The sequence below is a fragment of the Salmo salar genome, chromosome ssa10, assembly GCF_905237065.1.
Source record: "Salmo salar chromosome ssa10, Ssal_v3.1, whole genome shotgun sequence".
Classification (NCBI taxonomy): domain Eukaryota; kingdom Metazoa; phylum Chordata; class Actinopteri; order Salmoniformes; family Salmonidae; genus Salmo; species Salmo salar.
The window spans coordinates 82,346,409-82,373,255 of NC_059451.1; the positions used below are offsets into that span (position 1 = coordinate 82,346,409).

At 44.8% G+C, this 26,847-nt stretch overlaps 1 protein-coding gene across 8 annotated transcripts in view; it reads left to right on the top strand.

Annotated features, from left to right (window-relative positions):
* Positions 1-26,847, top strand: part of akap13 (A-kinase anchoring protein 13) — a 97,393-nt gene that overhangs the window by 42,907 nt on the left and 27,639 nt on the right. For all 8 annotated transcript variants that reach the window (XM_014124442.2, XM_014124445.2, XM_014124447.2 and 5 more), the window contains exons 6-10: positions 1,119-1,314; positions 1,609-3,919; positions 7,740-7,819; positions 22,015-22,102; positions 25,710-25,834. In XM_014124442.2, the coding sequence (XP_013979917.2) occupies positions 1,119-1,314; positions 1,609-3,919; positions 7,740-7,819; positions 22,015-22,102; positions 25,710-25,834 (2,800 nt within the window). The remainder of the gene's footprint in view (positions 1-1,118; positions 1,315-1,608; positions 3,920-7,739; positions 7,820-22,014; positions 22,103-25,709; positions 25,835-26,847) is intronic.

The window sequence follows — 26,847 nt, forward strand, 5'->3', positions numbered from 1 at the left end:
ACAGTTATCTTCATGGCAACTGTGTGTTGTTAAAAGCTCTCTCCCCTGGCTCCCGAGATTGAGGCTGGGTCCTGGCTGCATTCAGGTTCCCTGCTTAGGTCCCACAACGTGGCTCTGTTCTGTTCTTCCCCCGTGCCGTGTCCTGCCTTTCATTCCCCAGTGAATGATGTTAGGGGGTTGCCATGGAGACCCATTCAGCCCTGTGCTGGCACCGAGCGCCAAGAGACAGGTGAGAACAGCCTCTGATCTCATCGCTCCTGCAGACCAAGGCTCAAATACTATTTGTAACCATTGAGTTTTTGCTCTAGCCTGATTGGAGTGGGATATGGAGCAGGGTTTTGGAACTATTCTATTGGTCCGTTAAGCCAGGCAAGCTCAGTCAAGCACGGAATAAAGTATTGGAAATGTTTTGAAATAGTATTTGAACCCAGGTCTGCACTCATGTCCCAGGGGCTGCATGGGGCTGGGGCTAGAGGGGGACGATCTTACCCATCCATTCCATCAGATTGTTTTGGTTTCGTGTCCTTCTCACCGGAGCTTTCCAGTGGTGACATCATCACCCCTGAGTCGATTGGAGTCATTTCCACTCATTGTGAGAGAGTAGAACAGATGACTCAGCCCAGGCAGAGAGAGACTCACACCCAGAGCCAGCTCAACAGGACAATACACTACTAAAATCCCTCCCAGGATTTAGCCATTACAAGAGGCATTTAGAATAAGTCCATGCAGGAAATGTAATTTTAGCACAGCTATGTTTGATCTCTTTTCTTTGTTTTTTGTTCCTCTTTGTAACTCAGTAGAACTGGTTTCACTGGTGGAGGAGATTAGAAAGGGAGAAGTGGTGTTTACTTTTTCAATTCCACCGATATCATAGAATAATTCATTAAATACCAGTTCTCTGATTGAGATAGAAGTAGCAATGAAGCTGACCAGTTTGGTGGTGAGGTCGGCGGTGGAATGGTGAAAGGTTGGTCTCCGGTGCCTACCCTGGGGATGAACCTGTGGGTCACAATAGCTGATATAATATGGGCGTAGGTAGTGCTGCTGAATGCTGAGTCAGTGCTGAGTGCTTTGGCTACCTCTGCTCTGACGAGGTGTGTTCTGTTTGTGTTGAGCAGGGTTGAGACCTCGCCGGACACCTGGATAAAGGCAGAGGAGAGGCAGTGTTACCCAGGAGGCCGAGCGCTGCAGCACCACCCTAGACTGAACACCTACACCCTGACGGTGGACACGGTGCCAGGGAAAACTCCGCCCAGCTTGCAGGGAGAGGTGGAGGAGCTACAGAAACTCATCCGCTCACACAGAGACAACAAGGTGAGCTATAGAACTCTGCATTTAACTCCGTCTGCTTCCAACTCTGTCTGCTGTCTCATTTTGTTGCTTTGAACTATGACTTACTTGCCGTATTCTCATACACTAAGTCATCTCACAACCCAGAATCAAATCTTCTGGCTAGCTAGCTAGCCTATTGTAAGTTACCTGTGGGTTTTGTTTGCTCTGAACATTTTGTGCATGTCTTATCTTGACTCAGAAGTGAAGATCTCTGTGTGTAATTGACATTTAATTAATGTGACAATTATTCACCCTGCGTTTCTGTTTGTACTGTAGGGAGATCATGTGTTCCAGCAGCAGTCACCAGACGAGCTAAACAGTACAGCCGGATCCAGTGACATCATCAACACGTCAGCGCACACAGCTTTACACCCCCAACACAGCCATGCCCACCTCGCGGGAGGGGCGTGGCCTTGTCCGAACGGCCAGCCAGAGGAAGGGGAGGCGGGCCCTGCTCAGGCAGCAGTAAAGGACTCTGTGAAGGCGTTGGATAAAAGAAGTGAAGCTGCAGCACAGCGGCGGAAGAGGGAGGGTGAGACTCAAGCTTTCAGCACACCGTCCTGTGGAAACCAGCAGGAGGAAGCTGATAGAGAGAGGACAGGCATAATCACTGCCAGGCAGAGCAGCAAGGCAGGGCGCCGTAAAAGGAACAAGGAAGAGAGAGAGAAGAGGAGAGCAGAGACTGAGACGGGCGATAAGGCTGCTGCTTTTCCGACGACGGTTACGCCAGCCATGGGCCACGCACAGTCCCAGGAACACACGGAACACCCGGAAGTCAAGCATTGGCCCTTGGAGACTGGGGAGAGGAGTACAGGCAACAGCAGTGGCAGCTGTGGGGACACGAGGGCTCAAAAGACTATGGAAAGGCAGGGAGAGCCTGACAACATCGAGGAGATGGATTGTAGAGCACCCTGGGCTCAGATAGTGGCTGGGGCTCCTGTGGAGAACGGGCAGCACGGCGGACATGGCGGCGAGGTGGAGTACGCGGAAGCCACCTCTGAATGTACTCTGCAGACAATGACAGGAGCTGTGAGCCGCCATCAGGCACAGGCTGCACAGTCACAAGACCCCGAACAAAGACAGGAAATCACCACAGCGGTGACGAGTTATTCTGAGGAGCAGGATTTGGCCAATAACAGCAGCCAGACCCGGGGGTCTGAGACTGAAAGAGGTGGTGATTGTGGCGGCACACACGAGAGAAAGAGAGAGGCAGGAAACCCCAGCCAACAGACTAACGGTAGCACTGAGTCAGCCAGCAGCCGAAGTGGAGAGACTGACACAAACAGCATGAAGCAGAGCCCCAGTATGACAGAGGGAGAAAGCGAGAGCAGCCGTTCACACGGACCCAGTAGCGTTACAGCACCAGAGCCCAGTGAGCAGGTCCTGGATCAGACAGCGGAGGGCACAGTGGAGGTAGTGGTACCACCACCACAGCATAACCAGGACGGAGCCCACAGCCAGGGCCACGAGGCTGGGCAGAAATGGGAGGAACAGGCGTCCACCGACTCAGCCAGAAGGACAGCTGAGGATGGAGAGAGGCCGAGCGTAGAGAAGTGGACCATGGGGCCACAGCACTCTGATGATGTCACAGACCTCACACCCTCTCGTGAGGAGGAGGAACTCGTCCAATCGGATAGTTGCTCCGCGGACAAACTGTCTGAAGAGGGGACAGTCACAGGAGAGGAGACCCCTGCAAAGAAGAAGGTGTCTGTACAGTGGGCATCGTTAGAAGAGGCAGACTCTCTGCCGTGTAGGGAGGAGATAGCAGCCACAGCTGTAGCAGTGGTGGCCATAGCAGTAGCAGCTGCTGTAGCAAACATAGAACAATGCAACTCCAACTCAATGCTGGAGGCAAGCCGTGTACCGGAGGCTGTTGACGGCCAGAGTGAGAATCAGACTGGACCCAAAGACACTGCACCAAGGTCAGGGGTCACTGTGTCTGAGGCCACTGAGACCCTTACCTTGGACGGGGGTCCTATTGTCTCACCTGGAGAGTTACAGGGGGATGTGATGGACAAGAACCCCTTAAAGGGAGAGGATGAGCCTCATCTTCTACAAGGAGAGGAGAGCAGTGACCTATCCGAAGCCAGACCTGGGAACGAGAATGAAGTGGAGGCCAGACTAGCAGGCCTGAGCCTGACCCAGGGAGAGAGTGTAGAAGCCAGCAGAGAGTGTGGAGACTCCCACCCTCAGACAGACATGTTGTTACATGATGAAAGGGCTGTGGACAGACAGAGCGATGAGGTCATCACATCCTCCTCCACTATCTCCCCAGAGAGATCCTCAGAGCTGACACATCAGGAGACCATTCCAGAGAGACCGGCCACACCTGCAGATTTACATACAGTCAGTGACTCTGACAGTGGTACGGCCCAGAGTCCAGAGCTGACTTCCCTCTCGGAGCTAGACAGTGAAACAGGCCCGGGTGAGGAGAAGCGCAGCTTCTCAGTGGAAGTAGACGGTGGATTTTCCTTGGGCCTGCAGTCCCCAGACACACTGGCCAGCCTGGATGGAGTGAGTGAGAGAATGCTGGATACTAAAGCGGAGTGTTCTGAAGCTTTGAGACCACTTGATAAGTCTGTGAAAGGTAAGGCCACACAATGATAAAACAATGGTAACTGCCCATGGCCCTTTTATAGCTTGATGTTGCTATGCTTTTGCTTTGCTCACCTATATATTCATTAATATAGATGAATAAGAAGAAACCATTTATTTGAAAAATTTCATTCAAGGACTCATAAGTAAGCATTTCACAGTTGTATTTGGCGCATGTGACAAATACAATTTGATTTGATTTGATGACTAGTTAGTAGAGCTGGGAAGCTGCCTTCCCCGAAGTATTTCGCTTACGTCGGGGATTTCGCTACACAACGCTCCTGTGGATTGTTCTAAAACCATTATTTGGTCAACGGTAATAGCTTATGCATTATGTCGACTCAAGCTCTGAAAGTATCTGTGCCAGTTCAGCTGTCGGCTGCTGTGTGAGGGAGCCACTCTCAGCGCTCAGAGGAGGGGAGAAGCACAAGCATATGACCGTTACTCAAAATGCAATTGTGGGAAAATTACCATTTTCAAAAGCAGCTACTGTTGTTCGAGTTTTTTTTCCCCCACAAGGAAATTGGTTAGGGGATTGTGGATCTCTCTCCGTCCGTTAATACGTTAGCATGTTTGTATGTTAGCCGCAGACAACATCTCAGAAAACACAGGGCCGATTTTGTTGAAATTTAGGTGAATGACGCGTGGTGCCATAGAGATCCGGCATTTACACAATTATACTGATTGGCCCAAGGGGGGCGCTGCATCATTCGTGGGGGATGACATGTTTACTGTTGTTGATTTATCATTATCGCCAAAAAATTGTCAATTTATCGTTTTTTTTTTTTCATATCGTCCAGTTGCACTAGTTAGTACAAGCTCAAATTCAAGTAGATTTGGGTCATGAGGAAAATCTGAAGCTCACTTTTCATGTACATAAACCCTTTACTATATATCCTTTACTTTATATCCCAGCTGCTATATTCAGGCCTGGTGTGCATTTTTTGCGTCTTTCTTAACTGCACCGCCTTTTCTGTGTGAGCACACTGTCGTATGACTCTCAGCATGTGACCATTAGTTCAGCTATGCCTGAGCTCTTACCGTTGCTAAAAGGGGATATGCTAGGGTGACCATACGTTCTCTTTTTCCCGGACATGTCCTCTTTTTGGACCTAAAAAAATGCGTCCTGCCGGGATTTCTAAATCGACCAAAATGTCCGGGATTCGGCTTTTGCTTTCTACAGTCGCAATTCATTGTGTGCGTTTTGGGGTTTTGCATTGCTTTGACCTTTCTCTTTAGGTCCCGCCTTCTCACACGCCACCATTGGTGGGTCATGTAGGCCTACCCAAACATTGGTCAAACTGCATTTCAATCATTACCCTCACCATGGCAACAGCCAAGAGACAGAGCAGCAGCTTGCTTGTCAACAGTGGCACATGGCTCCAGAACAACGTAAAAATGCCCAAACGCAAATGTAAATTCACAGACGATTTACAGAGAAAATTCCCGTGTTTTCGTCTTGGTCGGGATCCGTGTGAAGCAGAATGCATGACCTGCAAAGCTGGCACGTACGTGTCAGTGTCAAATAAAGGTGCCTAGAAGCCCACATAAGCTCCGCAAAACACAAAATTGCAGCTAAAGGAGAGAGTTCGTCAGGTAAATTAACTGACTATTTTGTGAGAGCAGGTAAAACAGAAGATGCTGTTACTGCTGCGGAGGGAGTTTCTGCATTCCACAACACGAAGTATCACAATAGCTACAGATCAATGGACTGCACGTCTGCCTTGTTAAAAAAAGGCTTTCCCTGATTCCGAGACTGCGCGAAAATGTTCAAGCGCTCGTACTAAGACCGAAGCAATTGTTAACGCTGTGATAGCACCACATTCTGTCGACATAGCCCAGAAAGCACTAGAAGACATACCTTACTGTGGTGTTTCTACTGATGGGAGCAATCACGGTGCTGTGAAAATATTCCCTCTGCTTATTCAGTATTTTGATTGGAAGAATGATGGCGTGAAAAGTAAATTAGTCGAAGTTAAAACACTCCAAATGAGACAGCTGATACTAGGGTGACCATACGTCCTCTTTTTCCCGGACATGTCCTCTTTTTTGAAAACTAAAATATGGTCACCCTATATGATATGCTGTCATTTGTCATGGCATTCTATGGAGGTTGAACCACAGAATATTTACCTCAAAACAGAAAGTAGATTATATAGAAGCTTGATTTTCAGGAGAAACATTATATGAGACTCTCTGGCTAGGCTTGGGCAGTATTCAGATTGTCATACCTTCATACCGACCTTGTGCCATAGCGGGATATTCCGTAATACCAGCACTGAACACAAGGGGCGCTATTTTCAAACAACACTTAGCGTCTGTAATCTGAAGGTTAGCAATGCTAACAAGTACATGTAACATTACATAGAGGATGCTAACTAAATGCTAACGAGCGCAATGCGAACATTTTATACAGTCTCTGACCTAAACTATTTGCAGGACAGACATCCCAACTCATAAAGTTTTACAATGAACTCAGAAATGCTACTCGCAGTTTACTGCACGCACAAAACAAATATTAGACAGCAAGGCTCTTGATCCAGGAGGGGATTCTCTGCTGTTAGGACTTTGGAAGAAGCTAACCAACCACTTAGCTAGATAGCTAACTAGATACTAAATTAGCAAACAAAATGCACAACTACAGAGCATTTAGCACATTTTAGCCCGTTAACTTAATAGTTATAAGATATATAGCTGGCAAACATTTAGTTGTGAATTCCATACTGTAAGTAATTCACCTGAGTGTGCTGCACTACAGTGAGTGACTAACAAGGCTCCGGTCTCTCGTGTGCTTATAAAGAAACACCACATGACTGGGGATTACCGGTAAACTTCATAATGAAAGATTATGTGGCAGATTTAAATTAAGATTGCGATCTTCTTTATCTCCTAACCTATAGAACAAGTTGACTGAAGGAATTTACTTTAAGTACAGTAGTTTTAAATATTTGAATTTATTCAAACACTTCAGAGAAATTGTTTTAACGGTATTGAAAAACCATCCTGTGGCTATTTCCAAATACCCCGGTATACGGTATATATGGTACACCACCCAAGCCTATCTCTGGCCTCTCGTCCCTGAGTCAGTCTGAAAAGGTCAAAGGCTCCATGTCAGTCATCTAGAGAGCTGTGTGATTGTGAATGGGGCTGTGTGTGTGTGTATTCACGTATCCAAGCAGCAGTACAATGATCTCACCAGACCTTACAGTAGGCTCTGAAAATAAAGGTATCCTTCCACTCAGAGCCTTCCCTATCTTGGCAGTCTGTGAGCACATGGCTACACCCAGGCCTTTTCCTGTCTGGATTGGAATATGGAACAGAATAGATCCTCTGATTCTACACTGATGTAGTATAAATATTTGTTTTACCTTTATTTAACTAGGCAAGTCAGTTAAGAACAAATTATTATTTTCAATGACAGCCTAGGAACACTGCCTTGTTCAGGGGCAGAACAACAGATTTGTACCTTGTCAGCTCAGGGATTTGAACTTGCAACCTTTCGGTTACAAGCCCAACACTCTAACAACTAGGCTACCCCGCCGCCCCAAATAGAGATCATTGTCCTCTCTTCATGCATGACAGCTTGTTTATTGTTGCTTTTCAAACGGCTGCAAGGCATATGCTGTTTATACATTAGATACTACTGGTATGATTCATTATTTTGAGTTCATATTTTGAACTTGAGTTGAAATTAAGTTTTCATTTACGGAGAGGATACTGTGTTAGTTTGTTCATAGGGTCAAAGGGTCAGGTTCCGTATTTGTCTGTGTCATACATGTGTCATACCTGTGTCATACTGTATCTCTCCCCAGACAAAGACACGGTCTGTCCAGCCCAGGGAAAAGAGAAGGGAAAGAAGGAATCTCTCTCATACACGGAAGACTCTACACTGGTGAGTTAACGTTTCAAGTTTCAAAGTTTATTCGCCACATGCACACGTGGAAAACAGTACAGTGAAGTTGATACTTTGAGAGCTCATTGCCAACAATGCAGTGATAGTAATAATAATATAGACAATAATAGAAAATATAGAAAACATAAAAAAATAAATACATAAATAAACAGACGCCTCACAAGTCCTCAACTGGCAGCTCCATTAAATAGTACCCGTAAAACAACAGTCTCAAAGCTGCCAGTTGAGGACTTGTGAAGCGTCTGTTTCTCAAACTAGACACTCTAATGTACTTGTCCTCTTGCTCAGTTGTGCACCGGGGCCACCCACTCCTCTTTCTATTCTGGCTAGAGACAGTTTGCGCTGTTCTGTGAAGGGAGTAGTATACAGTGTTGTACGAGATCTTCAGTTTCTTGGCAATTTCTCACATGGAATAACCTTCATTTCTCAGAACAAGAACAGACTGACGAGTTTCAGAAGAAAGTTATTTGTTTCTGGCCATTTTGAGCCTGCAATCAAACCCACAAATGCTGATGCTCCAGATACTCTACTAGTCTCAAGAAGGCCAGTTTTATTGCTTCTTTAATCAGCATTACAGTTTTCAGCTGTGCTAACATAATTGCAAAATGGTTTTCTAATGATCAATTAGTCTTTTAAAATGATTAACTTGGATTAGCTAACACAACGTGCCATTGGAACACAGGAGTGATGGTTGCTGATAATGGGCCTCTGTACGCCTATGTACATTCAAAATCTGCCGTTTCCAGCTACAATAGTAATTTACAACATTAACAATGTCTACACTGCATTTCTGATCAATTTGATGTTATTTTAATGGACAAAAAAATTGCTTTTCTTTCAAAAACAAGGACATTTCTAAGTGACCCCAAACTTTTGAGTAGTGTAGATGTAAACAGGAGTAATAGTGACCAGTAGCAGAATAAATAAATAGATACTAAATGTAAAAGCGTAATCAATGAACAGCAGCGTAATGGCAGTAATACATCTAGTCAATGATCATTATTATCATTATATCATGTTTTTATCAATTTACAGATCGAAAAACTCTTGGTACTCTAATGATTTGGAACATAAGTAAAACTCTGACTCCTGTCCCCACAAATCAGTTGAAGTCACATATAGTCTGATTAATGTAACATTTTTCATGACTGGGAGATCATTTGTTTCTGGGAAGCGATTATCTCATCGCTGTTCCATGCCAAGCATTCCCACCTGACCTCACTAAATAAACCCTTTTTTTTCATGTTGTTAGCGTTCACTTTTGGGAAAGTCCGTACAAACATGACGCACTTCTCGGCCTGACGAGCTGAACTCTTCCTTCTAAAGGTCAGGTGGGCAGATATGTGAAATCTGTGGCCACGTGGTTCACCGTGTGTGTGTGTGTGTGTGTGTGTGTGTGTGTGTGTGTGTGTGTGTGTGTGTGTGTGTCTGTGCGCGTGTGTGTGTGTGTCTGTGCGCGTGCGCCCTACCTTGTTTAACCAGGAGGAGAGAAATAAAAGATGACCTCACCGTATCTTCTCTCCCCTGAGAGGAGTGATATGAGGGGTGAGAAACAAGCCGTAGAGAGGGAGGCAGAGATAACACAGTCCCACTGACAGTAGCTGCAGAAGCAGTGTGAAGGCAGAGAGGAAGGAAGGAAGTGTCTGATTAGCAGCAGGAGACATCCACACCAGCAGGTCAGGGCACTGCCCTCCCACGCAGCTCTAGAAGCACACCTTTTCCTATGGGAAGCCATATTGTTTCCTACCGTTGTCATTCTCTGTTTCTGACTACCTGGTTCTGAAAGGTGACCTTCTATTGTTTAATAGGTCTCATGTTATGGTGAGGGACTGACCGTGCAGTTGTGGGCAGGCATCCTCTGTAATTTTCTTTGTGATTCTCTATGACTTTCTTGGGTTGTTTTGTGTGGTGCGGAATTGTCAGCATAGTCCACATGGCCTATGTGACTGAGATGATGTCATACTGTGCTTCAGCCATGTCATATCTCTGTTGCGATCACGCCGCAATTTGCAGGCAACTTTCTTCTGGTATGATAATTGTCTTCATGCAAGAAGGATTAGGTGTATTGGTTCAGCGGTGATTTAGTTCTGCAATTCACCCCCCTCTTGTGAATGTGGCTAAGCTGTGCTGCTTATCTGGAGAGTGGCATGTAGACAGGGCCACTGTCACAGCTCTCTCTTGGCCAGACTCCCTCTGTACTACATTGTTAGCCTTTGAGAGGAATTACACTGTAACTCTGGAGGACTGTCTTATAAGAAGCTCACCAGGTAAAACACAACAGCCAGCCAGACAGCCAAAAGTCTGTGCCACGTAAACCACATAGTCTCAGAGGAGAAGAATGTTTCAAAACTCTTCTATGAAGATCTTTTTCAACGTACTGAGTCTAGTTCCAGTTAGAGAATTAAGAGGAAAAGTAGTGTACTCTGAATGTCTATCAGACTCAGATGTAACCAACGCTGTGGGTACCACAACGCTTAGTACGAGGATCAGGGTACCCCTGATTTTTAATGTCAGTTAGAAAATCGAAACAGAGTTTGTAGACATGATGTATACAGTAACTTGCTATGAAAAGCCAACTGACATTTACTCCTGAGGTGCTGACCTGTTGCACCCTCTACAACCACTGGGATTAATATTATCTGACCCTACTGGTCATCTATGAACATTTGAACATCTTGGCCATGTTCTGTTATAATCTCCACCCGGCACAGCCAGAAGAGGACTGGCCACCCCTCATAGCCTGGTTCCTCTCTAGGTTTCTTCCTTGAGTTCTGGCCTTTCTAGGGAGTTTGTCCTAGCCACCGGGATTCTACATCTGCATTGCTTGCTGTTTGTTGTTTTAGGCTGGGTTTCTGTACAGCACTTTGTGACATCTGCTGATGTAAAAAAAAGGGCTTTAGAAATAAATACAATTGATTGATTGACTATGAGACAGCTTAAGATTGGGTGCAGTGCAGGACTCATTCATGTCTTCCTATTAGCAGCTGTTGAAGGTCCATGCCGGGGCCTGCTCCGCTCACTGCTCTTCCACCTGAAACAAATATCTGCCAGTGCCAGCCAGTGAGAGTGAAAGCAGATGCCATTTCGCAGATCCTTTCAGTCTAATTCAGTTTGATCCAGCAGTGTTCCTCATTGTTCTGTTGATGGAATCACGTCATTGGTGTCTGCCTCGCTGATTATGACAACCTGTCAGAGACAACCTGTGAGCTGCTACAGAGTGGAGGAGCTGCATGGAATAAGAATTTGGTGCTAACGTTAGTCGCCAGTAGAGGGCAGTCTAACATCAACTGGAGCCGGATTTTGGTCGATAGACTCGGCACCAGAGGTCTGTTTGAACGTGTTTGATGGCCGAAGTTTTCAACGATAAATGGAGAATGTACACAAAACAACGTAGAGTACTACAGTTCAGAATTAGTATGGACATTACATTGCTATAAAATGTGATGCAGAATGTTTGGTTAATTTATTTGTATGATGCAACACAGCATTTAGTGCCAATGAGTTTGATTGAGGTACAGTTGAGTAATCTTCGTAAAACAGAACTGTGAGTACTGCAGAGAGCAGCCAGGAAAGGAGGAAGTCCTGAAAGACGGACAGACTGCTTCTGCTGCCTGCCAAAACCATAATGAATGTTCCTGCCAGCTCTGTGTGTCCTCAGGCACCCCCTAGTGTTGTGTTCTGGTATAACTACCTCCCGATGTGTACTGCATTTCAAACTGTTAACAAGAAAAATACAGATTACATTAAAAAAAATATTTTTGCCAGAAAGTTTGGTTCAGTAATATATTGCCTGTCTTAATCTTGCAGAGGCGTTCTTGACAGCCTGCATTCTAGTCAGGAATTGTGTTGGTTTATGATTTTTGAGTTTTCACAGGTTACCAAACCAACCATGATGAGACTGTTATAAATCTGCCACTCTTCCCTACTGCAGCGGATTGGGCTGCCTGGCCACTGTAGGTCCTGCGGCTGCTCAGTGCATAAAAGGATTAAAATAAAATGTTCCTCCATATTGTTTGGTTTGGGGGAAAGCAGGGGGGTAGCTGGTTGCAGTGAATTCTTCAGTGAGTCTGTTCATCGCTCACTGAACCTGACTAGGGTGGGTCTGGCCGTCTGTGTGTCTCTTTACCCATTCATCCTCCTCTCTGGTTTCTCTTCCCCTTCCTCTGTAGTTGTACAGCAGGATATGAGGACACACGCATCCGTGCAGTTTGTTCCTCTCTCTCTCTCTCTCTCTCTCTCTCTCTCTCTCTCTCTACCTAGGTCTTGTTGACTACAGGTCCGATACCTGCCCAGAACTCCATAGGTGCCCAGTCTCAGACCTTCTGTGTTTGTATGCATCGGGGCCCTTCACGGAGCCCCCCTCTCCCCTCCACCACCTCTCTCAACTCACCCTGACCCACAGCCTTTTATGTCCATTGATCCTTCTCTCAGTGGAGTAGCACCCACACGCCACTATGTTTACTGAGTAGGCAGCACGTAACATGGTACACTTATTGACATTTTGTCATACAGCCACATTTTAGGTTGCTATCAGAGACTTTGATGTGATTTCTGCATTCTTAACTGTTTGGAATAGGTTGTTATTTACTGTAGACGTGTGTTGAGAGTTTGTTGTGGTATGCATAGTGGTTGTACAGCATGACAATAGAAGCCAGTCCTTGGTTAGCACAAAGAGAGGCTAGAGGAAATCAAGAAGTGTTGATCAACCCCCCCCGTAGTGGTTTTAACCAATGAGAATTGCCATTCAAGAAAAATCCCCTAAACATGATTAGCATGTCATGTATCTGGGTCTGTTGTTTTCCTCTCATAATGTTACAAGCCGTGTGCCCTGGGGAATAGTAGGAATTGGGGCAAGTTGCTCTTGTTTCCAGGGGTTGTGTTTTGTTCCACTCAGCTGCCCAGACGTGTTAGGACCGAAGGAGCCCCAACCCTCTCTTTCTCTCTCTCTCTCTCTCTCTCTCTCTCTCTCTCTCTCTCTCTCTCTCTCTCTCTCTCTCTCTCTCTCTCTCTCTCTCTCTCTGTCTCTCTTTCCCCTCTCTCTCTACCCCTCTCTCTCTCTTTCTCTCTGTGTGTGCGCACGTCATGTGGACAGTTTGTAATGGTTGCCATGGTTCCAACTGTTTGTCCGTTCCATTGATGACTGTCTGCAGATGTGGAGTTTGTTTTCCCCCTGCTCAAGTCTTTCACACAGCGAACACTTCTGCATTCTCCTCTGCTTCTGCACCCAGGGTTTGAGAACATGTTACATGCATGGAGATTCCAATTCTAAGCGATATGCTTGGGGTGTTTTTGATCACGAGGACCATGTTTCTACTTAAGTAAAGATAGAAGACGTATGATTTGAATTCCTAAAGGTATTGTCCTTATTAGTAGTGTTATTACATCAAACCTATGGGACAAGCAACGGCAGTTGATAATGTCTCTAGTCAGAGTTTATCTTATCTTTTCCTCCTCGCTGCACAGTGTGTAGGAGAGCATCCGTCTTCTGGAGCCAGCCAGTATGCAGGTCGTGCATCACAGTGGCTTCTCTCATGGCTGGCTGCCTTAGCCTGTTTCCATAGACACTCTCTCCCTGCCGCTCAGCATCACAGCACCCACTGGGTACAGCGGTTCAACTCGTCGCCACACGGAGAAACGGGGGGGGAGGAAATAGATGCAGATTGAAGAGAGGATAAGAGGAGTTGAAATTTAGCAGAAAATGGAAAGAGATGAATAGGGGAAAGGAGAGAAGAAAAAAAACGGCAGTGAAAGAGAGGAGAGGAGGGAGGAGTGTGTGTGAGAGAGGGAGAAGGAAAAGAAGGGAGGGTCAGACTGAGGGGCTGGTTCTGCGAGCAGATGTGGGAAGAGTTGCTCATTTTCCCCAAACTTCACAAAGGACTCCACAAGCCTGAGCTTCATGTTGGAATCTAGCGCCTTTCTGTTAATAACCACTACTTTTCACTGCCTGGAAAGATGTATGAGCGACACAAGCGGAGGTATAGTCTGCGTGGAAAGGGGGAGAGAACAGTGGATGTCGTTTTGATAAAGGTACGAATGGACAGAGAATCTTTTTACTTGCCACATGTGTGAGGGAGCGCTCTATGCCTGTGGATGTGGTCATGGAAGAGAGAAAAAAAACGGGCTGTAGGTTTTCTTAGCAAATTTCGTGACGGGTTTTCATCTAGCTTTTCTTCTCTGCTGTATCCGTGTGGTAACAACTGAGATTTCACATCTACACTGGGAAGATGACTGTCACCACAAAGAGAGTCATTTACTCTCTTTGTGTGTATTAGTATTTGTCCGGATGTGTCTAATTGTTAGCCGTTCTTCAGTGTGTGCTCAGTATGTGTGGAGTGTTTGTGAGCAGTTAGAAGGTGGGCTCACTGGCAGCCTTGAGGAGTGTGCTCTCAGGGTGGACTTTGTCTTTGGATGGAGAATGAAGGCCTGCTGGCCAGATCTCAGGAATAGGTCCATGCTCTTCTCTCTCTCTTTCTCTCTCTCTCTCTCTCTTTCTCTTTCTTTCTTTCTCTCCCTCTTTCTCTCTCTCTTTCTTTCTCTCATTTCCTCTGTCCCTCTTTCTCCCTCTCTCTCTTTCTTTCTCTGTCTCCTCTCGCTCCCTCCTCCTCTCAATCTCTTTTTCCCTCTGTTTACTTTGGATGACACTTCGTCTGTGTGCAAAATGTGAGTCACGGAATACAATGCTAGGATTCTGAATGTGATGCATATTCTGCTGTCTGTGCGTGTGGGGATTGTATATAATTTATGTAAACCTTGTGTAAATTCCTCTGTCTGTGTTCTGTCTCCAAATGTTGTCTGTTGCTAGTGGCACCATATCTGATTGTGATCGGTTTTTCCTCAAGTATCACGTCAAAGCCTGCCTCATCTAGCTCAACAGATTCGTTCGATCAGGTCCTGTTTCTCCACAGAGACACACAGCTACAAGCTCCGAACTCAGGAAAACCCTGAATTTGTTTTCTACGAAAACACAATGGAACGGCGGTGCTTTCAGCATAAGGCAAGGGAGGTGTTTCAGATCAGTGCTCCACCTAACCACTCAGGTTTTAAGTCATATTTTCAGCATCTCTTCACCACCACTTTGAGCATCTCTCTGTGCTTTAGCTGGGTGGGACTGGGAACAGCGCTGGAATTCCAGTGGAATGTGGGCTCTGGGTTGGTGAATATATATATATATATATATATATATATATATGTATGTATGTATGTATGTATGTATGTGTGTGTGTGTGTGTGTGTGTGTGTGTGTGTGTGTGTGTGTGTGTGTGTGTGTGTGTGTGTGTGTGTGTGTGTGTGTGTATATATGTATATATATATGTATATAAATATATATATGTATATGTATATAAATATGTGTGTGTGTGTACTTGTAAGGAAGGGCACTGTATCTGTATCTGAGAGAGCCCAGACCAAAGCAGAACAGCAGAGCATGTTTGGAGCGCTTGGACAGAGTAGAGTGGCCTGTGGATTTGAGGTTTGTGATAAGAGGCCAGGCTGCATCTCTGGGGCCAGGCGTCAGGCTCTATCTTTGGGCATGGAACCTGGGAATTCTCCCCTCTGCTCTCCATCATCTCTGGGTGTCAGAACCCAGGCCAGACTAGTTTTGGACAGGCATGATGCTGGACTAGATTTGGATGGCTTCAATACAGAGGGGAAGGGATCTGCTTAAGAGATGACTTCTTCCTAAAGGATGTCATTATGCACAGGTTTGTTAGATTTCAAAGGGAATAGACAAGATGGTCCATATTAGATGGCCCTATTGCAATTCCACCCCCAAAATGAAGAGGAATTGTGGTCAGATCAAATCTCCCCTTCCTTAGCCTTGGTTCTCCCTCTCAGGCTGTGTGCCGTGTTCCCTGAAGGGCGAGGAGGGCAGAGTGAACTTGGTGACAGATAGACCAGGGCAGAGCGTCTCTCGAGTCCAACTCCTGGGAGAAAACATGCATGAAATGTTTTTCTCCAGCTATGTCTCTGCTTCAGAATAACTCCACCTATTCCAAGGGCGTGTTTTGATTGTTTGGGCCTAAATTAAGCTTGGCAGTGTTGTTGTTTCTGTCTGCACTGTAAGTACTGTAGCAAAGCACTTAAATGTAGCTCTCTCCAAGGACATTCCTCTCCCTTGCTGTGCCTCTGAGTCATGCCAGACATTGGCTGTCACTGTGGAAAGTGCAAGTCTGAAGTCTGCCATTCCTTATATTGGGTTTATTTTCACCAGTGACTTCCTTCTCCACCCACATGTATCCATTTATAGCTGATCATCTCCTTTTCCCAGGCAGCGCAGGAGACTGATCTACTAGGCAGCGCAGGAGACTGATCTACTAGGCAGCGCAGGAGGCTGATCTACTAGGCAGCGCAGGAGACTGATCTACTAGGCAGCGCAGGAGACTGATCTACTAGGCAGCGCAGGAGACTGATCTACTAGGCAGCGCAGGAGACTGATCTACTAGGCAGCGCAGGAGACTGATCTACTAGGCAGCGCAGGAGACTGATCTACTAGGCAGCGCAGGAGGCTGATCTACTAGGCAGCGCAGGAGACTGATCTACTAGGCAGCGCAGGAGACTGATCTACTAGGCAGCGCAGGAGACTGATCTACTAGGCAGCGCAGGAGGCTGATCTACTAGGCAGCGCAGGAGACTGATCTACTAGGCAGCGCAGGAGACTGATCTACTAGGCAGCGCAGGAGACTGATCTACTAGGCAGCGCAGGAGGCTGATCTACTAGGCAGCGCAGGAGACTGATCTAGGCAGCGCAGGAGGCTGATCTACTAGGCAGCGCAGGAGACTGATCTACTAGGCAGCGCAGGAGACTGATCTACTAGGCAGCGCAGGAGACTGATCTACTATATAAATGCATGCGCTCATCTACGTTTGTACCAGTGACAATTGTAGAATAGAATAAAATAGATTCGAACAAACTATTATCCATTGTTGGATAAGAAGGGAAATGTGTCCGTACCTGAACATGTTGTGTATGATATGTACACATGTTCTATATTGTACGTTACATGTGTTTGTCTGGTGTGTGTGTCTGCTGGGCTTCTGGAGGATAAGAGTGTAGTGTTCTCCCTCCGCCCAGCGCTGCAGGGCACACAGAGGCTGCTCAGTGCTGCACTGGGCTGTAGGCAGGCCCATCAATGAGGCCTTGTGCATTGTCCACTAGCCACTTCAAGACTGTACAGAACCCTGGTAAAGAAGCCCCCTGCCCCCACATTCTACTAGTGGGGGAAAGACAATTAACCACAAGCCTGGGGAAATCCACATGTTTTCACATTCCCTACAGAAGAGAGACATGTACACATATACTTTGTTCTCTCTCCCACTCCTTCTCTCTCCCATTCCTACCACTCTCTCTCTCTCTCTCTCTCTCTCTCTCTCTCTCTCTCTCTCTCTCTCTCTCTCTCTTACGCACACATAACAAAAATGCGTACGGTCTTTAATGAGTTTAAGGCTTTTAAATATAATTAACTTTTACAAGACTCAATCAGTTCTGCCATCAAGTCAGTTGTCACCAATAATGAACGTCAGTGCACTTGTCTTTATTGCTCAAGAAAGCAATGGAATTACTCCATAACTTAATCGTCAGGTCATAAATCATAGTAACCAATGGATCCTTTGTTCAGGGTTTCCTAATGGTTCCATTGTACTGTCTGTTTCATTCTCCGGCCCCTCTGTCTGCGAAACCGTTTAGTCCAGACAGATAACTGACTGACTGATATATTTCCACTATAACAAAAAGATCCCAACCTTCTTGAGCTTTCTTTTCTTGGTGGTGGAAACCAAATAGACAGTGAACTAGAATTTTATACTTCGTCATTTTTGACCCCGTAACCTACAAGTCTGTTTGAGTAGTGTCTGTTTGAGCCTTCGGAGCGAAGATATACTGAGCTACCTCCTGAGGTTTATGTGTTCTGTATTCGATATCTCTTGATTACAGTTGCTCTGAAAATTAGCGCAAACCAATTGCAAAATCACGTATACGCTGTTAGCTAAATGCTAACGAGCGAAAACGAACATAACCTAAATGCAAAGACAGGCAAATCCAACTCGTAAAGTTATATATAAGCATAGCTTGTAGCTACCAAATGTAATTTTTGGTGAGTGGGGATATTTACAAGCGAAAGTGAAATTGTGCAAATTAACAAAGTTGTGATGTATGCTTTTCTGAAGGAAAAAAACACTAGAAGGAAGCACAGGGAAAAAATGGCAACTGTAGAGAGAACTGATCCAGAGGTTTTTGACTTCTGGCAGAAAGCCATTATAAGACATCTGATGGCAAACATTTAGTTGTGAATTGCGTACAGCACAATTGTAACTTCATCACCTCCTGCGCTCTGCACAAGAGACTCGCCAATAGATATAGAACACTATGGACGTTCTCCCGTTGTGCTAAAGCTAACGCTTTCTCCCGTTACGCTAACGCTTTCTCCCGTTGTGCTATTTACAAACAGACACGTGACTGGCTCAACTGGGGAACTACAGTAAGCTTTATAATATTTGTGACAGGTGAAATGAAGAACGAAATCTGCTTTATCGCCTAAGGTATTGCACAAGTTGACTGCGGGTAATAACTTAAAAAGTAGCTACAAATATTCAAATGTATTTAAAAACTTAAAAGAAACAGTTTTGACGGTATTTACATTTTCCAAATACCCCAGTATACTGTATATACAGTATACCTCAACAAGCCTAGTCAACACTAAGGCCATCTATAGACAATATAGGAATGGTAAAGGCCTTAATTAAAGTTTTGTGATAAACCATGCTTATGTCCTGATGTGGGTAATCTGTAAGTGATAAAAACATGTTGAGATGTGACCGTGGGTCGTCTGTCTATCTGACCATGGGTTGTGTATTGTGACAAAGCCATTGTGTGGTCTGAGAGGACAGTATCTCTAGGTCACGTGTCCGTATTGTTCCCCTGGCCCGGTTCTGAGCAGCAGCAGCTGTGTGTGATTGGACGGACACAGAGAGGGGCGACGCCCACCCCCCCTGTGTCACGACACTGAGACCCTGTCCCTCTGAGCAGGGGCGGAACAATAAGGCCATGTATCAGCAGCCGTGTGTGTGTGTGTATGTGAGGGGAGAATTTCCTGGATACACACACAAACACCTCAACATACACACACACACACACACACACACACACACACACACACACACACACGCAGTCACACTTGCATGCACGAGTGCATTCGCATATGTACTCATGTAAACACACTCACACGCAAGCAGGCACACACACACATACACACTTATTACAAACACACGTACATGAACACATGTACAAGACGTGGGAGGATTGGCTCTGTAGTTGGCGACCTGATCACATGATGAGTGGTCTGCCAATGGGTGTGATGTCTGGTGCTGATGATGGATGATGAGGAACAGACGGTGGGCTGTATGAATCTACTCTCTGTCCTCATGGAAGTCTCCATGGCCAAGTTCTCAATAAACCCCTCCCTGGAGAAGTGTAATTGTTGTTGTTAGAGAAGTGTCGTTGTTGTAGTTAGAGAAGTGTGGTTGTTGTAGTTAGAGAGGTGTAGTTGTAGTTAGAGAAGTGTGGTTGTTGTAGTTAGAGAGGTGTAGTTGTAGTTAGAGGTGTAGTTGTAGTTAGAGAGGTGTAGTTGTTGTAGTTAGAGAGGTGTAGTTGTTGTAGTTAGAGAGGTGTAGTTGTTGTAGTTAGAGAGGTGTAGTTGTTGTAGTTAGAGAGGTGTAGTTGTAGTTTGAGAAGTGCAGTAGTTGTAGTTTGAGAAGTGCAGTAGTTGTAGTTAGAGAAGTGCGTTTGTTGTAGTTAGAGAAGTGTGGTTGTTGTAGTTAGAGAAGTGTGGTTGTTGTAGCTGGAGAGGTGTAGTTGTTGTAGTTGTAGTTAGAGAAGTATGCTTGTTGTAGTTAGAGAAGTGTGGTTGTTGTAGTTAGAGAAGTGTGGTTGTTGTAGTTAGAGAAGTGTGGTTGTTGTAGTTAGAGAAGTGTGGTTGTTGTAGTTAGAGAAGTGTGGTTGTTGTAGTTAGAGAAGTGCAGTTGTTGTAGTAATAGAAGTGTAGTTGTTGTAATTAGAGAAGTGTGGTTGTTGTCATTAGAGAAGTGTGCTTGTTGTAGTTAGAGAAGTGTGCTTGTTGTAGTTAGAGAAGTGTGCTTGTTGTAGTTAGAGAAGTGTGCTTGTTGTAGTTAGAGAAGTGTAGCTGTTGTAGTTAGAGAAGTGTAGCTGTTGTAGTTAGAGAAGTGCAGTTGTTGTAGTTAGAGAAGTGCAGTTGTTGTAGTTAGAGAAGTGCAGTTGTTGTAGTTAGAGAAGTGCGGTTGTTGTAGTTAGAGAAGTGCGGTTGTTGTAGTTAGAGAAGTGCGGTTGTTGTAGTTAGAGAAGTGTAGTTGTTGTAGTTAGAGAAGTGTAGTTGTTGTAGTTAGAGAAGTGTAGTTGTTGTAGTTAGAGAAGTGTAGTTGTTGTAGTTAGAGAAGTGTAGTTGTTGTAGTAATAGAAGTGTGGTTGTTGTAGTTAGAGAAGTGTAGTTGTTGTAGTTAGAGAAGTGTGGTTGTTGTAGTTAGAGAAGTGTGGTTGTTGTAGTTAGAGAAGTGTGGTTGTTGTAGTTAGAGAAGTGTGGTTGTTGTAGTTAGAGAAGTGTGGTTGTTGTAGTAATAGAAGTGTAGTTGTTGTAATTAGAGAAGTGTGGTTGTTGTCATTAGAGAAGTGTGGTTGTTGTCGTTAGAGAAGTGTGGTTGTTGTAGTTAGAGAAGTGTGGTTGTTGCTGTTAGAGAAGTGTGGTCAACTATTGTTTTGGGGTTTTAATAAGGGAATCTACTAGAAAAAGTAATAGTTCTTCTCTGTTCACTCTGTTTTAATCTGAGGGTTGGGTGGTGTTCTTCCTCCTCCATTCTGTTCTTACTGCCATCTGAGCAATGAACACTGATCATGAGGCGGCAGGTAGCCCAGCGGTCAGAGAGGCGAGCCAGCAACCTGAGGGTTGACAGTTTGAATCCTGGGTCCGTCTAGATGCCATTGCCTGCTGTTGTGCCCTTGAGCAAGACACTTAAGCCCCCACAACAACCGCTCCCTGAGTGCCCAGTGTGGCCTAGAGCCTCAGACTGCTAGCAGCTGTCAGCTGAATGTCAATCAGGCCTGATGTTTACATGTGGGCAGAATTCCTCTCCGACTCCCAGTCCAAGTTCCCAGCAGCAACACGTATGGTGAGCAGCAGCTAGAGCTCAGCACAGCCAGTTCCAGACACAGAGAGAGAGAGCCTACTGAAGGCTGAGTGTAGCAGACCTGGGCCCAGGGTATAGGCCAGATGTGGGCCTGGTGAGTCAGATCGAGGCACAGTCCCACTGTTTATGGTCTTTCATTCACGTGATTAGATTTTCTCTACCTGCAAGAATGTATTTTCTTCTCCTTCTATGCAAAGCTGTGTTCTGTGGTAGGTCTGCTGTGTTCTGTGGTAGGTCTGCTGTGTTCTGTGGTAGGTCTGCTGTGTTCTGTGGTAGGTGTTCTGTGGTAGGTCTTTTGTGGTAGGTCTTCTGTGTATTGTGGTAGGTCTTCTGTGTTCTGTGGTAGGTTTTCTGTGATAGGTCTTCTGTGTTCTGTGATAGGTCTTCTGTGTTCTGTGGTAGGTCGTCTGTGTTCTGTGGTAGGTCTTCTGTGTTCTGTGGTAGGTCTTATGTGTTCTGTGGTAGGTCTGCTGTGTTCTGTGGTAGGTCTGCTGTGTTCTGTGGTAGGTCTGCTGTGTTCTGTGGTAGGTCTTCTGTGTTCTGTGGTAGGTCTTCTGTGTTCTGTGGTAGGTTTTCTGTGATAGGTCTTCTGTGTTCTGTGGTAGGTCTTCTGTGTTCTGTGGTAGGTCTTCTGTGTTCTGTGGTAGGTTTTCTGTGTTCTGTGGTAGGTCTTCTGTGTTCTGTGGTAGGTTTGGGTCTTCCAAAGTAGAGGCCATCAATATTAATGTCCTGAGACTAATACTATTGTATATCGTCTGACTGTTCTATAACACCAACCTGCCAAGGCAGCATGGTTGAGAATACTAGGAATTCTTCTCAGGTTCTTAGGTTTATGAAAATAGAAAATACGTAGAAAACTTGCGGTTGGTGTATATTCAGTAGTCATTTTGTTTCTCCACCCCAAAAATATGCTTACCGCTACTTTACTAAAGACATCTGTTGTATAAGTTCGGTCTTGTTGATCCCAAATGTATTTTTGTTTCTAGATCCACAGAGAGAAGGAGACATTCTACCCTGTCCAGCCCTGCACTGATCCTACATTACAGGTGAAGACCACCATCACAGAATCCACAGGTAAGTCAAAATATGATGATGAAAAAAGGTGCTATCTAGAACGTTAAAGGGTTCTTCGGCTGTCTCCATAGGAGCACCCTTTGAAGAACCATTTTCTGTTCTAGGTAGAACCCTTGTGGTTCCAGGTAGAACCCTTTTTGGGTTCCATTTGCACCCTTTCCACAGAGTATTCTACATGGAACCCAAAAGGGTTCAATCTGGAACCAAAAAGGGTTCTCCTATGGGGACAGCAGAGTAAAAGAACTCTGTGTCTTCCAGGCAGCTTGTCAGAATAATTTGTATTGACCAATACCAGGCATGGCATGACCAATGCTGAGTTTATTTCTGCCAGGCAGTCAGTTATCATACAGGTGATATATGAGAGAGAAGAGCAGAAATTATGATTAGGAGGGTTGTCAGGGGTATGGAGGTCCTTGCTTGGATCATGGAAGAGCACTTGTCAGAATATAATTTGATTTCTGGAAGATCTCAGTTGGAAAGACCAGGTTGTAACTTCATTTCAGAGGATTGAGATGTACTATAGAGAAGAGAGCAGGGCTCTGTAAGAGTAGTGAAAGGCTTAAAATGGTAAGGTCATTGATTCAGATAAGATGGGGATGGCATGGACCTGCTTTCATCTGAACTTCTGTCCCTACTGTACCATGTGTCCCCAAAGTATCAATCAATGTATCTCGTACCTGTAGACTAGGTTAGCATGTTGTACATGTTGTGCAACCCTACCACCTGTGATGTCTGAAGAAGATAGTGTTCACATCTGTGCGAGATCAGTTTGAAGAAAATACCTTATGTCATAGGAATTAGACTAGTGTTCACATCTGTGCAGAGATCAGTTGCCATCATAGCTTAAAAAGTATCCATATCACTGCATTGTCCTTAGCATCTCTGTATCTTTGTCCCCTCCCTTTTAGACGCTTCCAGTCCCACCGTTCTGGTTGCTAGGCCAAACAATGACAAAATAGCAACCCACTCATAAACAATAAAATCCTTCTTGTCAAAATACAAAAAGAGCTTGTCATTTTTTATGCATCTGATGTCATCAACATCATACCCAAGAGGATCGCAACTATCAATGCAACACAGCTTTGCAGCACGTTTTTCTTCCTGATCATGTGAAAGGAAGACACAGAAAAATGTTAGACTCCAGCCACCCAAGCCATAGACTGTTCTCTCTGCTGCCGCACAGAAAGCAGTACCGGTGCATCAAGTCTGACACCAACAGGCCCCTGAACAGTTTCTATCCCTAACTTAATAGCTAACAAAATGGCTACACGGACAATCTGAGTTGACCCTATTTTTCACTGTCTTTATGCAGTCAAACTCCATGTGACCGTTTAGTCACGGTAATTAGGCTTCTCCAAGCTCCGATGCTGCTGATGGTCATTAGTAGCCTACCAAACTTGCTAACTGCCTGGTACTCGGCACTCTATTGTCCCTCTAATCACTCTGACATCAATGCAAATGTAATCAGAGCCCATGAGCTCATGTTGCGCAACATTTTTATAGGCTATGTAATTGCGTGAGAAAACAGAGTGATGGCCTCTACTAAAAAGAGGAAGATCCCATCAGCTTTCTATAGGCTAGGTGTACTACATTTATTTCTCAACTTTCCTAATATTAATCACATTGCTTCTCTTTACAACAGGAGTGTAGCCTACCTGGCTGGCATGAAAATGAACCACAGGAAACGCGTCCTTCATTCGCTATTTAAGTGCATAGATTACATTTATGTTTCCGCTGCCCCTGTTTCGATACAGGTGAATGATAATGGTCCATTCTAAATCATAACAAAATGTCACACATATATTATTTACTATATGTAAAGACAAGATTAAACCAAGAATAGTCTGATGGGTGACAATATTAGCCTATCAATTGTGAATTATATATTATCACTTATGAATGATGCCCAGCATAAGAAACAATGCCTTTTTTTGCGCCTTTTCTAATCATAGTCACACACCTCATGTAGCTTATCCCATAGGCCTATACGTTTTGATAAGGTTTGTATCTGAAGTAACTAAAGTGGCCAAATAACTTCTTAAAATGAAGCACATTAATCCACTTTACAAGGGGTGTAGAGCCTAACTGGCATATATAAGCAGAGCATGAGTTAAGTTTGGGGAAGATAATTTTCACCATAAAAATGCACCTTTATAAGAAAAGCATTACATGAATAATTGCATTTGCGGTCACTTTTGATAATGGTGTTTTCCGCTAATGGAACATTCGTGCTTATAGCCATTTTTTACATTTTAGTCATTTAGCAGACGTTCTTATCCAGAGCGACTTACAGTAGTGAATACATACATTTCATTTCATGCATTTATTTTTTTTGTACTGGCCCCCCGTGGGAATTGAACCCACAACCCTGGCGTTGCACACACCATGCTGGCGTTGCAAACACCATGCTCTACCAACTGAGCCACAGGGAAGACCCAGATAGCCAACTGCCATGTGCGCATTGCTGCGCTTATAATGTGAAGAAATAGCCTAATAGTTTATCAACAACTTAAGTTAAACGTTCTGATCTGTTGTGTCAGCCACATTGCATAAAAAAATGTTTGGGATGCTCGTGGTTGTATTAATTTGGGATCTATCGCATCCCACAACTGTCCCAGACTATGTTTTTAATATTTATTTCTCTCAGAGAACAGAATAGGTTGATTTTTGTGCTATGGGGGATAGTAGATTGACATAGGCTAGTGCTTTTGCTGTTCGTTAGGCCTACACATCTTGTTGGCTGACGAAAAGTAAATGTGGACAGTTCTTCCAATATCTTCAATATGCACTTCAGAATTCGATTAGGATGCGCTCAGTTGCGTAACCGATGTGTCTGTCTTCACTTGTAGCCTGTGAGAAAGACATGATGACGTGACGCATTATGGCCACACACAGGGGATGCCGGCGTGAAATTGTAGGCGTTATCAAGTGCTTGTCAAATTGTGAATGAGTGACTGATGAAGTGTGTACAGCCTGTGAAAAAACAAAGCAGAGCTCATGCCTTTTCAAGTGACATTTTTCAAATCATCATTGGAGTCTCATCATGCAGCCTTACAATGTATTAAACATCAAAACATATAGCCCACCGTTTGTAGAACAACTAAAGTTACATTAATAACTCTAAATTAAGTATATAGGAATACCTGAATACTAGTGTAGCCCACAGCCATATGTCATAGCCAGATCAGCACCTAACATGAGGACAACACAGAGTATGCTTTTCTGTTCTTCTGAAATAGACTACATTTTCTTCATATCATGTTTCTTTAGAACTGTCTAAAATAAATTATGGATTTATTGTGATGGTGTAGGCTATATTACATGGATTTATTTGACTTTTTAAAATGTAGATGTTCCAAAGGTCTGCATCATTGGCTTGTAGTCTTGTGTGAAAGCCAGGAGATGCTGAATGTGTTTATGTTAATTAACAGTCATTTCCCGTGAGACAGACAGTTATTTGCTTGACAATCACCAGCTGATGAAATTTTAGTGACCGCCACAGCCCTACACACAAACACACACACTGACACTCCAACACACACACAAACAAGGCAAGGCCATGGGGAGTATCTGACACTCATCTTGATAGCCCTTTTCTCTCTCACAGAATTCCCTGTGTCCCCGTGCTCTGAGAGCTCTGAGAGTGCTGGAGGCTCTTTGTCCACCACTGGTGCCCTGAGAGACTCAATCAGTGATGTGGACAGTCTGGGAGAGGACAGTGTCTTCAGAAAGGTGAGCACAGCACACTGGACTGGACCCAGACACTCGCTTTTAGTCACAATACCATGGAAGAAGAGGAGTAGGTGTCTTCATCGGCTATGACATGATAGCATATGAGTACATTATAAGTCAGTTCTAGAAAGCAAGCAACACGGTCTATGTCTTCCCTGTTGTATGTTTTTGGTAATGTAGTTCCATTGATTTCCCAGCTAGTCTGTTTGTTAATGCACCTTCAGACCACAGCAGACTGGTTAGCTTCCTCTACCATGTGACATCAGCAGGCTCCCATGAGCCCTCCTTCCTGGGCCAGCAAACCCCGTTATGACCTCATCCCCCTCGTTTTCTCCTTTACCGCCCTTCCTCCCCTGCCCTGTCCCCCACCCTTCTTTCATAGTGTACACTCAGTGGAGGGCGGTTGAGGCATAAATGCACTCCAAAGCTGTTTTTCCACTACAGCCTTGGTCCTCATTTCTTTGGTTTCAACAGGCTTTGGTTTCTCTGCCCTCATGAGGTCCTTTCCTCTCCGGGCATCTACTTAGCACTCAACCACACATGCACACTGTAACTTCAACTCAGTCTGTAGGCTACATGTTTTATTTCATTAGGTTTTCATGTTGGTATGTAAAAAAAGAGTAAGTTAATGAGTGAAATGTAAGAAACGTTAACAAATGTTTTCTTCCTGAGAAGCTACACAAGCCCCCTCTAACTGCTCCCAGACCAGTCTCTGCCCCTCCGCCTCCCGCCTTGAGGTCTGTCATTTTTTGAAACTTCGGGTGACCTCAGCACTTTGGACAGAGACGGGCAGGCAGTGACCAAAAAAGGACCTGAGTAACATGACTCAATTCTACTAGTCTTTTCATTCCTCGAAGGCTCTTTTAAAACGATCCTATTCCAAATCCAATTTTCTCCAGAGCATATTTTCAAAATGTGCATTTGTGTGTGTGCGTGACTGCGTCACTGCGGGTGATTAGTGTAGGTGTGTTTGTGTAGAGAGTGTTGGCTGGCTGACTGCTTCCCTGCTGCGT